The sequence below is a fragment of the Pan troglodytes genome, chromosome 13 (assembly GCF_028858775.2).
Source record: "Pan troglodytes isolate AG18354 chromosome 13, NHGRI_mPanTro3-v2.0_pri, whole genome shotgun sequence".
NCBI lineage: Eukaryota > Metazoa > Chordata > Mammalia > Primates > Hominidae > Pan > Pan troglodytes.
In genome coordinates this window covers 133,613,126-133,628,693 of record NC_072411.2, presented here as the reverse complement: position 1 = coordinate 133,628,693, position 15,568 = coordinate 133,613,126, and the positions used below count along the sequence as shown (strand labels likewise).

General features: G+C 53.0%; 1 protein-coding gene across 12 annotated transcripts in view; it reads right to left on the bottom strand.

Annotated features, from left to right (window-relative positions):
• Positions 1 to 9,416: 9,416 nt before the first annotated feature.
• Positions 9,417 to 15,568, bottom strand: part of ARMC9 (armadillo repeat containing 9) — a 172,353-nt gene continuing 166,201 nt past the window's right edge. For 9 of the 12 annotated variants that reach the window (XM_009444540.5, XM_054680182.2, XM_016950685.4 and 6 more), the window contains 2 exons: positions 13,166 to 13,338; positions 9,417 to 11,778 (listed from right to left, as the gene is read on the bottom strand). In XM_009444540.5, coding sequence (XP_009442815.3) covers positions 11,756 to 11,778; positions 13,166 to 13,338 — 196 coding nt within the window. In that variant the 3' untranslated portion in view covers positions 9,417 to 11,755. Of the gene's footprint in view, positions 11,779 to 12,914; positions 13,339 to 15,568 lie in introns of those variants that run through there. The other 3 variants (XM_016950690.4, XM_016950691.4, XM_054680181.2) reach the window with 1 other exon arrangement.

Here is a 15,568-nt window from a genome sequence, read left to right as displayed (position 1 = left end):
GAGGTCCCACAAGAGCCTAAAGGTGGCATGCGGTGGCATTGGGAGGAGCAGGCAGGGGCCAAGGCATGCAGGGGCTGTAGGCCAGGGGGACGGAGGCAGGAGCCAGGGCTAGGAAAACCCAACTCCACATCCCATGGGGTCAAGACCTCCCAGAGGGTCCCTCACACACCTCAGCTTAGCACCTACCTTCAGGGCCCTCCCTGGCCCTAGTCCAATCCCCGTCTTGGCTCCCACACCCCCGACTCCCAGCCCGCTGCCTGGCCCTGGTCTTCCTTCCCTCCCCTCCATGCTGAGTTAGGGGAGAGTCTTGGCTTTGCTGCCACTGCAGCTGGAGCCCTTGGCCCCGGCCTAGGACAGGGACTCAGAAATGAGGATCCTCTGCCCAGGAAAGTGATAATGCCATTTTGGCCCAATCGCAGACTAAAATTTGGAACAGCAGTTTGGTCTTGCCCCTGAAATCATATTGGTTTAATGCCAGCGTTAGGCCCACGGTGCCATCTTGCTTCTGGGAATCTATGGAGCCAGAGGCACCAGGACAAGAGGAGGAGCAGAGGCTGGGCGCCTCCTCTCATCCCTGCTTAGACCCTCCCGTCGCCAGGTGGAACCCCTGTGCCCTCTTCTCCTTGGGCTGTCATCCCGCAGGAGTCAGGGCTGGAAGGTTAACGGGAGCCCTGGGTATACGAGCGGGTGGCTGGCAGGAAGAGGGTCACTGATGGGCTGAGATGAGGGTGGGAGAGATTCAGGGCATTTTCAGAGCCAGAGGACCCAAGATTCTGGAGAGTGGAACTGGGATCTATCCTTAACATGGGAGGGTGACACCAGGAGCTGGGGTGGCTACTGATGGTAGATGTTGGAGAACCAACAGAGCAGAAGAGAAAAGCTCAGTGCTGGGTTTGCTGCTGTAAGAGCAGAAGGCCGCTGTAACGGGGACTCAGGGCTTCTGGTGACAGGCCTCGGTGAGAGAACTGGAGCCTGACTCACAGGTGACAGGCGTCAGCTTTTGCTGTGTCTCCATCGCTTTGGAAGGCTATGAGGTTTGATGCCACGTCTGTCTGGCTTGGGTACCTGCTTTGCTCTCTGACCCCTGAGACCAGCCAGAGAGTGGGTGAGGGCAGAGGGGCAGGGCCAGTGCAGCGTGCTGCAGGGTCCTGGGCCTGGAGACAGTGCTGCGAGGCCAGAGCCCCTAGGTGGGGCATGAAGCCCAGTCAAAGCATTGCAGTGCCTGCCTGTCCCCACCCATGGCCACTGGTCATGGAGCCTCATAGTCCAGCAGTAAACTTTTCATTAGCCAAACCACTGTGTGGGAAAAAACTGTGGTGTATTTCACCCCTGGGCCAGATTGAGTTTCTGAGTTTTATTTAACTACAATTATGACCGTGAACTTTTCAGTCCAGTTTGCTGGGCCCACTGCTGCCTGTGCCTGATGGAGACCTTAAAATCCTCAGCACGAACCTTGGGCCTCATGGCCGAGGCTGTGGCCCAGGTCTCATCCACCAAAAGAGCCCAGAGCTGAGTCTGGACCTCGAGCCGGGCACTGCCACTGTCACCATCTGTCCCACCTTTAATCTCTGTGCTGAATTCCTTAATCACAGGCCACATCATCCCCTCTTTTGTCCCTTCATCATCTTACATTTATACACGACACCAAGAGAACCCTCACAATTTTGAAATAAAAGTGAAGGTGGAAAATTGTTTTCCTGAGTGGAGCAGAGAGTGGAAGATGGAGTGGAGAAGAGTGGAGGAGACAGTGAAGGAGGGAGTGGAGGATGGAGTGGAGGATGGAGTGGAGGAGAGAGTGGAGGATGGAGTGGAGGAGAGAGTGGAGGAGAGAGTGAAGGAGGGAGTAGAGGAGACAGTGGAGAATGGAGTGGAGGAGGGAGTGAAGGATGGAGTGGAGGATGGAATGGAGGATGGAGTGGAGGAGGGAGTGCAGGAGGGAGTAGAGGAGACAGTGGAGTATGGAGTGGAGGAGGGAATGGAGGATGGAGTGGAGGAGGGAGTGGAGGAGACAGTGGAAGATGGAGTGGAGGAGAGATGGAGGATGGAGTGGAGAAGAGAGTGGTGGATGGAGTAGAGAGTGGAGGATGGAGTGGAGCCTGGAGTGGTTTTGAACTCAAAGAAAGAGGAGTTTGCTCCTAAGCAAACCAAAGGGGCCCAGCCAAATGCTGATTTCCCTGGAAGCACCCGAGCCCTGGGCATCCATCGGCACCTCCCGATGGAAGGGTAAAGGGCCTGTGGAGCGTTGGAGGTGGTTTCACAGTTAAAAATTTAAGGACCGGAGTTACACTGGGCTTGAAGGTGGGTTTTGAAGGAAGATGGGAGCAACGTGGCACACAAAACTCAAGCAGCAATCCCAAGTCTGAGTGACCAGGGTCAGTGTTTAGGTTATAAACCTTTGGATTGCTAGCGACACCCAACCTGAAGTATCTTTTTTATTTTAAAGGCAGGGATTTATTGGCTCAGTTAAGCTGAGCAGGGCCGGGTATTGCTGGAAACAACCAGATTCCACCGGGCGATCGGCCCCTCTGCCTCTTCCTGAATAGCGGCTCTCTCTCTCCTCCTGTACCATGGCTTCCTCTGGAGATGGAGGCCCAGCCACTGGCAGCTCTCATCTCAGCTTTGTCTTTGAAAGGGAAAGTGGGGGGTCCCATCTGCTCCCAACCAGGGCAGTCGGGCAGTTCCCATGTAGACCACATGGCGAGAGTGGGGAGGGGAGGCCTCCGCCTGGAGGGAGGCCTGCTCAACCCTCACCCTGGCCAGGCAGCGCCGCAGCTGCTGATGGCTCTGGGATCCCAGGCCACACCAGAGGATCCCCACGGACGGGCTCAGCAGAGCACCAGGACGCCCTGAAGCCCAAGTTCCAGGTGTTGTGTGATGCCACTCCCCACCCATCCTCTCCACATCACGGCCTCGGCCTTGGTGGCCTCTGGAAGCGCCATTGTTGATCGTGGCCCCCCTTACTGGCTCTAGTCGGCCTGACTCATGAACTGATTCTCCTTGAGATCTTTGTATTGACAATGGCCACTCCCTCCATTCTTCCTCTCAGCCACGGGAACAACAAACATCCAGTTGCCTGGGCCTCGGCCTCACCCCAGAGGATGGCCTCATCCTGCCTGACTCTGCTTCCTTTCCTAGGATGGGGGTTATTGGTCCTGGGGTCTCCTAGTACCCCAGCAACCTTGCCCACTCATGTGCACTCATGCGGCACAGCAATAGCCGTGAGTCAGAGAGCGAGGTCTCCTCCCTGTCACTATTTCCAGGGTCTCTGGGGGAGGGGGGTTTCACAAAATCTGAAACTTCTCTCCTCTTTGGTCTGGTTTTTGCATTTTTCCACCTGACCACTATTTCATGCCCTTTTTGGAGTCTTGGCTGCTGCTGGGGTCTCCCAGGGATGCTGATTCCCCGTCCCTGCCTCCCTCCCCCTCCCCCAGCCTCCCCTGTCTCTGCGGCAGCCTCCTGGGCCTTGTCCAGGGTGCTCAGCGCACAGCAGCCGCCTCCTTGCTGGTTTGCCACACAGCCCCAGGGTAGTCATCCCAACAGGGCCCAGGTGGGATGCCCGAGGCCAGGGAGGGCCATTGGCCTATCCTCAGACCCTGGGGCCAAGGGCCTCCCTGGAGGCTGTGCACACATGCTTTCTTCTCTCTGTCGCCTGGGCTGGGGTGCAGTGGCACAATCTCGGCTCACTGCAACCTCCACTTCCTGGGTTCAAGCAATTCTCCTGCCTCAAGCCTCCTAAGTAGCTGGGATTACAGGCGCACGCCACCATGCCCGGCTAATTTTTGTATTTTTGATAGAGACAGGGTTTCACCATGTTGGCCAGGCTGGTCTTGAATTCCTGACCTCGTGATCCGCCCACCTCGGCCTTCCAAAGTGCTGGGATTACAGGCGTGAGCCACCGTGCCCGGCCAGCTGTGCACACATTCTAATCATGCTGTTCCCCTTTGAGGCCTTGAAAGACTGGCCTTCGGCTGGGCTTGGTGGCATGTGCCTTTAATTCCAGCACTTTGGGAGGCCTCACAGGAGGATCAATTAAGGATAGCCTGGGCAACATAGCAAGACTGTCTCAAAAAAAAAAAAAAGACTGGTGTTTGGCTGAGAATGGCAATGGTAATGGCGTCCCAAATCCAGGCCCCAGCCCTTCAGCCCCACTCTTCTTGCCTTTGGCTGAGGTACTTTATCCAGCCTCTACCCCACCTTCCCTCAGTAAACCCAGGGTCCCTGGTCCTGCCCCTCAGGGCCTATAAGCCACTGGGACCCTCTGCCTGGCTTCTCCCTTGAAGACGGTGCTGCCTGAGTTGAGGCCTGACTTGGCATAACTTGGAAACTTGCTGGTCAGAGGGTGGCACCCTGTATGCCCCTCCTTTCCAGCCTGGTCAGTGCTCCCTACTCCAGGCTGTTTGAGACCCAGGCCACACTATCATGTATCCAGTGAACTCTTCCCCCCCGGGAACTGGTGACTCATCACTGAAGACTTGTGACACAGAGCACCTCCACACCTGTGCACACTTGGGGCAGGCGTGTTTCCAGAGGCCCAGAGGGACAGCGAGAGCGTGAGCAGCAACACTGTGCCAAGCAGGAAGGTGTCCAAGTGACACCCAGGACAACTGGAAGAAGCCCTCGGTGATCACAGAAATGGGGAGAGGCTCTGAGCCAGATGCTGGAAGGTGAGCTGACACAAGTGCTTTGGGCCAGTGCGATCCCTGAGGACCTGTAGAAAGAGATTTGGGCAGAGTCAGCCGCTACCTCTCCATCGTGCATGCCACACCCTTGACTTTGCCATTTCAGGGACGCACACTGCCTTGCTTCCTCTAACTCTCCCTGACATAGTTCCTGATCCACCCAACATCCTGCCTCTGAGGCTGCACCGTCTTGCACGGCTTCTGCCAGTGGTGTGCTGGTAAACATTTAATAACCGGCTCTTGGGGGTGGGGGCTAAAGCTCTGGTTTGTGGTGCTTGCCAATTTCTGGGTGTAAATACCCCCACCATGGCCAGTTTCAAGCTACCAAAATGATGTCACTGAACACAGAGCTGGGAAGAGATGTCCAGCAGCCTTTGTTAATTCTGTCATATTTCCACCATACAGATGTAACAGATGTGAATAACCTCCAGGACTGAGGACAGTGGATGCAGGAAAATCCTTAGGAAAGGATGTTTTGAGTATTTATTCCCTTTGTTCTTAATAGAATTTATTTTACTGTAAGTTTATATAACTTAAGTTTTGGTAATGGCTATGTTTAAAAGCAGCTCATAGAATTCCCCCAAACTGGGCTGGGCGCGGTGGCTCATGCCTGTAATCCCAGCACTTTGGAAGGCCAAGGTGGGCGGATTACCTGAGGTCAGGAGTTCGAGACCAGCCTGACGAACATGGTGAAACCTCGTCTCTCCTAAAAATCCAAAAATTAGCCAGGCATGGTGACACGTGCCTGTAATCCCAGCTACTTGGGAGCCTGAGGCAGGAGAACTGCTTGAACCCGGGAGGCGGAGCTTGCAGTGAGCCGAGATCGCACCATTGCACTCCAGCCTGGGCAACAGAGCGAGACTCTGTCCTAAAAAAAAAAAAAAAAGAATTCCCCCCAAACTTAGTAATCAGCTCTGTGAGCTGTCCCAAACTGGCCACACACCACTGCCTCCTGCCCAGGGGCCAGAGGAGAGCCTGGTGGACTCCTTGCTCCCCAGCACCCCTCAAGATCACAACTTTAAGGCCTTTGCTCCAGCCTCCCTTCTTAGAGCTCATGCCACCACTTCCCTGTCTTCTCTGGGTCTCCCCTCTGACCTCAATGCCTTTGGCATCCAGCTCACCGCCTTGACGGGCACTGGTGCAGGCTGACCTCTGGCCAGTGCTCTAAGGAAACTGCTCTCAAGCTGGCCTTAGCCTGTTATCTTCTTCCCCACCTCCTCTACAGCCCGACCATGGTGACCGCCCTCCATCCCCTGCTTTCCTCCCTGGGTTCCAGAGCTTGCATCCCTAGTCCTCCCCCTGCACTCCAAGTCCTCCTCCCTGCATCCCTAGTCCTCCTCCTCCTCCTTCCTTGAAACTCCTGCACCTGCCTATCGGGGAACCTGCCCCAGTAATCACATAGGTTCTTTTCTATTTTTCCTAAGCGTCGGCCGGCTTGAGAAATAAAGGGACAGAGTACAAAAGAGAGAAATTGTAAAGCTGGGTGTCTGGGGCAGACATCACATGTTGGTAGGATCCGTGATGCCCCACAAGCCACAAAAACCAGCAAGTTTTTATTAGGGATTTTCAAAAGGGGAGGGAGTGTGCGAATAGGTGTGGGTGACAGACATCAAGTACTTAACAGGGTAATAGAATATCACAAGGCAAGTGGAGGCAGGGCGAGATCACAGGACCACAGGACCAAGGCAAAATTAAAATTGCTAATGAAGTTTTGGGCACCATTGTCATTGATAACATCTTATCAGGAGACAGGGTTTGAGAGCAACCGGTCTGACCAAAATTTATTAGGCGGGAATTTCCTCTTCCTAATAAGCCTGGGAGCGCTATGAGAGACTGGAGTTTATTTCATCTCTGCAGCCTCGACCATAAGAGACGACCACGCCCCCGGGGGAGGGGGGCCAGTTCAGAGACCCACCCCCAGGTGTGCATTCTCTTTCTCAGGGATGTTCCATGCTGAGAAAAAGAATTCAGCGATATTTCTCCCATTTGCTTTTGAAAGAAGAGAAATATGGCTCTGTTCCGCCCGACTCACCCATGGTCAGAGTTTAAGGTTATCTCTCTTATTCCCTGAACAATTGCTGTTGTTACCCTGTTCTTTTTTCAAGGTGCTCAGATTTCATATTGCTCAAACACACATGCTGTACAATTTGTGCAGTTAATGCAATTATTACAGGGTCCTGAGGCAACATACATCCCCCTCGGCTGACAGGATTAAGAGATTAAAGACAAGACAGGCATAGGAAATCACAAGGGTATTGATTGGGGAAGTGATAAGTGTCCATGAAATATTCACAACTTATGTTTAGAGACTGTAGTAAAGACAGGCATAAGAAATTACGAAAGTATTAATTTGGGGGAACTAATAAATGTCCATGAAATCATCACAATCCACGTTCTTCTGTCATGGCTTCAGCCAGTCCCTCCGTTTGGGGTCCCTGACTTCCCACAACACCTGCTGTCTTCTTTCTCACCCCCGGGTTCTGTCCCCAGTTTCCTATTTCTCTAGTCCCCCTTCTGAGATCCCATCCACCCCCAGGCTTTAGTAGACACCTTAAGGAGATGACTCTGGATAGGGCTCTGTAGCCCTGACTTTTTGCTAATTTTGCAACCATTTCCTAGAAACCTGCCTGATGTTTCAACCTGGGACTGGTGCTCTGGCCTGGACCGTGCCATCCGAAAAGGCCAGAAATTCTCCCTAGAAGACGGATGGCAACTTGAAAGCCAGTGGGACCGTGTCTCCACATCTGACACACTGCAGCCCCAAAGAATATATTTGTTCAATTGAATCTAAATGGAGAGGGTATACCACAATGGAAAAACAGCCCTAAAAGATTTGGTTCTGCAAAGCTCTGAACAGCATCTATGTGGTAGCTTGCAGCAGTATTGCCTCTGGTTCATTCGGGGTCCCTGTATCCACATCCTTTCACACAGACTTGGGCCTTGGCCATGTGGTCTGCTTTGGACAATGGGAGAATAGTGAACGTGATATGAGACTTGGGCTTGATTTCTCTAACTGCCATGGGAGCCCCGAGGCCACCATGTGAACAAGCCTAAGCCAGAGGAGAACCAAGGGCTCAGCCAACAGCCAACTACCAGACATGAGTGAAGCCCCTGACTGCCCTCTGACCATAAGACATAGTTGAGTTCAGCCAAGCCCAGCAGAAGAATCACCTATCTGTGCCCAGCCCCCATCACTGATCCAAATCATTATAAAGCTAATAAATTTGTTGGTTTAAGCCACTAAGTTTCAGAGGTAGTTTGTTAATATGCAAAAGCTAACCTAATCACTTCTTAAAACAGCACACCCCAAATAATATCTGGAGAGATAAAGCTAGGCAAACAGGCACACCACCAGCCACAGGCTGTGCTATCAGGCACTGTGGGAGGGACAGGGGGATCCCCCAGATTCTAGGCCAGGAGAGAGGGGTGAGGTATTCACCTTGCATACAAAATTTAAAGGGCTACCCCAAAACTCAGTAATGAAGACACATGATGTAATATTTTAATGTAATATTTAAAAAAAATCAAATTGGTATCTCTGGTCCACGTCCCAGCTGCCTATTTTGTAAATACAGTTTTATTAAAACTGGGGCTGGGATTAGGGTTAGACAAGCCAGGTGGGGTCATCCAAGTACAGGGCCAGACTTGTTTTTATTAAAAGTTTGATATTTTATCACAGATTTCTTTTCTTTACCTTTTCTTTCTTTTCTTTTTTTTTCATGAACCTTATTTGTTCAACTATTTTATTTTTATTTTTATTTTATTTATTTATTTATTTATTTTTTTGAGACGGAGTCTCGCTCTGTCGCCCAGGCTGGAGTGCAGTGGCGCGATCTCGGCTCACTGCAAGCTCCGCCTCCCGGGTTCACGCCATTCTCCTGCCTCAGCCTCCCGAGTAGCTGGGACTACAGGCGCCCGCTACCACGCCCGGCTAATTTTTTGTATTTTTAGTAGAGACGGGGTTTCACCGTGTTAGCCAGGATGGTCTCGATCTCCTGACCTCGTGATCCGCCCGCCTTGGCCTCCCAAAGTGCTGGGATTACAGGCGTGAGCCACCGCGCCCGGCCTATTTTTATTTTATTATTATTATTTTTAGCTCTTTTGATTTGGGCCAAATCTTTCCTCACCTATTGACTAATCTCTGGCATCTCACTGGATCTCAAACCTCCACCTGCCTATTAAAGTCCCCACCACAGGTCCTAATTTAAGCTCTTGCCAGACAGTTCCACCTTGCTGTGAATGCAGAAATGAGATCAAGTCCCACTCAGAAGAAACCAGAAGACGTGAGGTAACCAGAGGGGCGGCTCAGCCTCCAGGGCAGAGGAGCCATAATCTACCTGGGGCCTTACCATTTTCCAGAAGGTCCAAAGATCCCTCTCTGTGGCTTCCCTTGGTAGTTTTCAAGGGCAAACCTTAGGCGCCATCTGCTTGGATCTCCATCTGGAGATCTGGCCTTTAAACAGGTTTACTTGTGTTTTAGATTCTTTCCCCTTAGACTGGGGTCATACCCATCCTCAGCAAGCTCATTGGAGCCGGTGGATAGTTGGAATATTTGTGAATAAGTTGTTGGTATTTTACAAAGTATATTTCTAGCTGTCAGCCTTGGAATGCAGAGGCGTGAGCCCAGGAGTGTACTCTCCCAGGGTGTGGTGCAGAGGCCTGGGTGATATTTTCAGCACTTTCCTGGAAGAACCACACATACCCCACCTGGTAATCTCAATGTTTTTTTTTTTTTTTGACGGAGTCTCTGTCGCCCAGGCTGGAGTGCAGGGGCGTGATCTTGGCTCACTGCATCTTCCATCTCCTGGTTCAAGCTATTCTTGTGCCTCAGCCTCCTTGAGTAGCTGAGATTACAGGCACCCACCACCACGTCCAGCTCATTTTTTGTATTTTAGTAGAGACGGGGTTTCGCCATGTTGGCCAGGCTGGTCTCGAACTCCTGGAGGCCTCAAGTGATCCATCCGCCTCGGCCTCCCAAAGCACTGGGATTACAGGTGTGAGCCACCGTGCCCGGCCTAATCTCAGTGTATTTTGACCCTAAGTTGGATACTCCCCACTTCTCTAAAAGACTATCTTTTCTTCTCCTCAAACCATCAGACATCTACAGATCAGACTTTAGCTCTTTGGTAGGCTTGAGGGAAAAGTAGTGGTTGACTTCAGACGAGGGAGACACTGACCTGACCCCGATGATTCTCCCACCCCCCCTGGACTTCTGCTGCTCCCACACCAAGGGCGGGAAAGGCTGTGCCAGCCAGTGGCATCTGAGGAATCTGTAGGGGAGTGGACTTCTTGTGGGGAGCAAGAGAGATTTTTCCATTCCACTCCTTTGCTGTTTGTCTGCAACCACTCTACACCTTTCAAAGTCTCACCACGGAGGAGTTGCATTTTGCGGACCCTCTGCTTTTCCTCTGTCTGCACCGACACCAGGGGCGAGCTTTGTGTTTGCTCCCAATGCCTCCAGGTCAAGTGAGGAGTTCAGAGAGGGCCTGGTGGCTGACAGGTCAGGACGGCAGCCTTCTTCCCTGAGCACAGAGTGGACACAGTTCCAGAGAACCAAGAGGGGGCCACCAGGCCAGTCACTTGACAGCATCTAATGTGCCCAGCCTGGAGCCGCTGCCAAGAATTCACGAGATGAACCAGGGTCCCGGCCCTGGATGAGCTTCTGGTCATCTCATGGGTAACCTGGCCTGCTGTTTACCTCCTCTGCCTGCGCTCCTGAGGAGTCAGGGGGCCATGGAAAAATCCAGCGCTTAGCCTTTATTTACGACCATTGGGACCAGAGATGTCCCCATTGAAGGGTCTGTGGGCAGATCAGGTGCCTGGGGGAGGGCACGCGACTTTTATCTGCTTTCCATTTCCCTTCATACACACACACACACACACACACACACACACACACACACACACACACCACTAAATACTGATGGGTTTTATTTGATTTTAGAGCTTGGGTAACATCCAGGACACCTGTGACTTGCTGGTCCTGAAGGCAAACATCCTTCCTCTGTCCTAAGACTGGATTCTGATGACAGCCCTGGTGAGGGGCGTGCGCAGGCCTCCCCCGCGGGATGGGTCACTTTGCTGGTAGAGCTGTTTATGTTTATGGTCCCAGTGCAGGGAGGGAGGCAGAGGGTGCTCCCTGGTCACACTGGTGGCCTTTTTAAGGCCTTCAAAAAACGTGTGCAGAAGAGCAGAGCTTTGAAGAGGCTGGAACACACCATATTCTCAGAATTTTTTTTTTTTGGGACGGAGTCTCGCTCTGTCACCCAGGCTAGAGTGCAGTGGCACGATCTCGGCTCACTGCAAGCTCCGCCTCCCGGGTTCACGCCATTCTCCTGCCTCAGCCTCCAGAGTAGCTGGGACTACAGGCGCCCGCCACCACGCCCGGCTAATTTTTTTGTATTTTTTTAGTAGAGACGGGGTTTCACCACGTTAGCCAGGATGGTCTCGATCTCCTGACCTCGTGATCTGCCCGCCTCAGCCTTCCAAAGTGCTGGAATTACAGGCGTGAGCCACCGCACCTGGCCTTCTTTCTCAGATTTTAACACAGGAAGAAAACACCAACTTTGCTGCTGAGACGCAGGCTTGAGAATAAAATGAGCTTCACCCTGAGTTCCTTCTGGGTCCTGGTAGTCAGTCCAAGTGAGGAGGGCTGGCTTCAGCAGCCTTGGAAAAGCCCTGCTCCAGGCTGGCCCCACACTGTCGCCCTGTTGGGGCCTGGAGGGCCAGGGCTGCAAATCCAGCACCTGCTGTTTCTGGGGCCAGAAGATCTCCTGCGGGCAAAAGCCACCCCTCTCCTCTGTGTGTGAAGGGTGAGCAGGAAATTCCCCTCTCCAGGAGGGCAATGCCAGGCTCTCCCCAGCCCTCCTTGGTGGCTCTGCCCCGGGAGAAAGTGACCCGGCTGGCGGGGCTGCGATGGCCTTGCTCTGGTGCTGCCTGGAGAGCCGGCCTCCCCTCAGCTCCCAGAGTCTTGTGGACAACTGTCCCTTCACATCCATCACCGACAGCTGCTGCCAGCTGAGAGCGGGAAGCTGGCTGGTCCTCCAGCAACGTGATGGGGACACCCGGGGACATCCTTACTTCCTGTGAGACTGGCTGCCTGAAGAGAAAAGCCAGAGCAAGATGCCAGTGCTGTGTGGTCTCCGCACAGAATCCCCTCTGTCCCACTCAGTCCCTCTTTCAGCCGGCTCAGAAGCGAGGGAACCTTCCCTCTCCCAGGTCACCTGTTCTGTGGCCTGGGCTCGACTGGCAGGCCGGCTCTTTCCTCACAGGAAGCAGGCTGCTTGGTGCGGGTCACTTAGTCAGCTTTGCTGGCAACAGCTCACGTGTTTGTTGAGCCCACAGGACACACAACGCCCATGGCTGGCTGAGCCGTCCACACCGTGGCCACGCTATGCTGCTAGATGTGGGGCCAGGCCAGCCACCAGCTGCTGGTGTCACTGTTGCTATGACTGGGGATCCCTGCCCCAGTGGCACCTTCCTCCTGGCCGAGCCTCCCCTGGATTTGCTGTACCTCCTCTGCGCCTGACCTGGGCTGCGACTGGCTGGGCTGGGGTTTTGGGTGTGTTTCCCAGTGGGAAGCGGGAGGGGTCCCAACCTGGCTCCCCAGCCATGGCCATTACCCCCACTTCCAACCCAGCATGTCCCCAGCTGACCAGAGCGCCCAGGGCCTGGCCAGGAAGGTAGTAGGGTGGGGCGGGCTGGGGGCGGCCACAGAAATGCGCATATCCTAAGCGGGACTCCTTTCGTCCTGCCTGGCCTTTTGTTCTGTCCTTTTGTTTTCCCTGTGTTTTGGTAAAGCCCTCTAGAAAGGTTCAGCTCAGTTGGGGCGTGGAGGTGGAGGGGCTATCAATTGGCAGAAGCTGGAAGGGGACAGAGAAAGACAGAGAAGTGGTCCTTACAGTGAGCCTCAGGTGAGAGGGTGAGAGGGAGGCCCCAGGGAGAGAGTGGGGCCCCTTGGGCCCATCCCATCTTCAGGCCCTTCTGGCGGCCCCTCCATCCAGCCTGCGAGCAGACACCCGCTTCTGTTTGACCTGGGGGTGGCCTGACCGAGGCTGGGCCAGGCAGGGACACAGTGGCTGAACCAGGAGCTGGACCACCTCCCACCAGGGCAGGTCCGAGTTTCAGGGCCAACCCCGGGGCAGCAGGGCCAGCTCAGGGCCAACTCTGTGAGCTCCACAGAGGGAAGTGGGGAGGGGCTTCTCTCTCAGTGACCTGCCTGGAGGTCTCACTCCTCAGCTTGAGTTTGAGTCACTGAAGCCAAAGGGAATTTAATAGGAAGGAAGATTCATGCAGAACCGGTCCCTGGAGGAAAGGAAGCCACCTGCTGGGGCCTGGTTGTGTGGGGAAGGGAAGCAGGCCTTCTGCCCTTCTGGCCTGGCCTGGTACACACAGGAGCATGGGGCCAAATATAGCAGCAAAATGCCCTTCCCTCCAGGTTGGCGGGTGGCCAGGCTCCCACGCCAGTGGGGCCCAGGCTGACTTACTCGGCAGGCCCCTTGTGGAGGACGCTGTGGAGCCGGGGCGGCTGGCCTGCTGGGGGCCACATGAAGAGAACAGAGGGGCCAGAACTGGCGCCTTTGCCTTGGGTGGGTTCCAGTCCAGCATCTCTGGAGTGCAGGGGGCCCGGGGCTTGCAGGTGAAGGCTGATGCACATTCCCTAGAACAAAACGTGCAACCTGGAGTCCCAGCTACTACAGCATTAGAAACCACAGGAGGGGCCGGGTGTGGTGGCTCCCACCTGTAATCCCAGCACTCTGAGAGGCCAAGGCGGACAAATCACCTGAAGTCAGGAGTTAGAGACCAGCCTGGCCAACATGGTGAAGCCCCGTCACTACTAAAAATTCAAAAATTAGCCGGGCGGGGTGGCGGGCACCTGTAATTCCAGCTCCTCAGGAGGCTGAGGCAGGAGAACCGCTTGAACCTGGGAGGAGGTTGCAGTGAGCCAAGACGGCACTGTTGCACTCCAGCCTGGGCGACAAGAGCAAAATTCTGTCTCAAAAAAAAAAAAAAAGAAACTGGCTGAGCATGGTGGCTCACGCCTGTAATCCAACACTTTGGGAGGCCGAGGCAGGCGGATCACCTGAGGTCAGGAGTTCGAGACCAGCCTGACCAATATGGTGAGACCCCCCCCCCCCCAGTCTCTACTAAAAATACAAAAATTACCCGGGCATGGTGGCAGATGCCTGTAGTCCCAGCTAGTCAGGAGGCTGAGACAGGAGAATTGCTTGAACCTGGGAGGCAGAGGCTGCAGTGGGCCAAGATCACGCCACTGCACTCCAGCCTGGGTGACAGAGTGAGATTCTGTCTCAAAAAAATAAAATTAAAAAAAGAAAAAAAAGAAACCACAGGAGGAAGGAGACGATGGGCATAAGGTGGGGAAATGCAGGCACCCATGGGCAAGAATCCCCATGCCATGCAGCCTTGGGTCCAGCCCCACCGCTCTCCAGATGGTGATTGCACGGGAGTTCCCTGACACCTTGGGAGCCTCAGTTTCCCTGCCTGTAAAATGTCTAAGGAACAGCTGTGAGAATTCAGTGAGGTCATATCCTGGGCCCAGTTGTTAGCACCCCTTAGATGGAAGTATAGTTCTGGGAAGTAGGACTTGGGAGGAGACTGTGGGATTCTTTTGATGTGTTTCTATATGCCTTTTTTTTTTACATTGATAATATATCACTTTAATAATTAGAAAAATAGGCCGGGCGCGGTGGCTCACGCCTGTAATCCCAGCACTTTGGGAGGCCAAGGTGGGCAGATCACGAGGTCAGGAGTTCGAGACCAGCCTGGCCAGCATGGTGAAACCCCATCTCTACTAAAAATACAAAAAATTAGCCGGGCATGGTGGCATGTGCCTGTAATCCCAGCTACTTGGGAGGCTAGGCAGGAAGATCACTTGTGCCTGGGAGGTCAAGGCTGCAGTGAGCTTTGTTCACGCCAGGGCCCTCCAGCCTGGGCAACAAAGTGTGACCCTGTCTCAAAAAATAAAATTTTTGTATCACTCATAACACTATTCCCCCAAATATTTTCCACATTCTACCTTTTGCCTATGTGACATTGTTGCTTACTTGTAGGTACAGTTACAGGCTCCTGTTACCACTCTGCTTTTATGAGTCTCACCCCACCCTCTCCACACGTCCATGCAGCCTGTCGTTAGCATTTACAAGAGTTGGGTATTATTTCTTCTGATTGATATACTCGGATTTAATAAATGGATGTTCTGCTTTTCTTTCATTCATTGATCAAGTTCATGCGTGCTGAGAATTCTGCTAGGGGCTGGGGATCAGAGATCAGGATGCATTTCCTGATGGGATGAGTTCACAGATACGTGGGGCTATCTGACCAGGGAATTGGGTTGTAAAATCATTACATGAAAGCTTTGCTGATGCTTTTTTCACACATACAAAGGAGCTTTGTACGTGGTCTAGTGAGGTGGTTTCTTTCTTTTTTAAACTGATAAATAATTGTATATATTTATGGGGTACAGTGTGATATTCTGATGCAGATATAACGTGTGTAACCATCAAATGAGGTGTTTTAAAATTATTTGGTTCAAATTTTTATGTTTTACTATTCATATTTTGATATTTTGTGTCATTATTATAATAGTTAACTTATTTTATCTTTTTTTTTTTTTTTGAAATGGAGTTTTGCTCTTGTTGCCCAGGCTGTAGTGCAATGGTGCGATCTCGGCTCATTGCAACCTCTGCCTCCTGGGTTCAAGTTCTCGTGACTCAGCCTCCCGAGTAGCTGCAATTACAGGCGCCCGCCACCACGCCCGGCTAATTTTTGTATTTTTAGAAGAGACAGGGTTTCACAATGTTGGCCAGGCTGGTCTCAAACTCCTGACCTCAGGTGATCCACCCACCTCTGCTTCCCAAAGTGCTGGGATT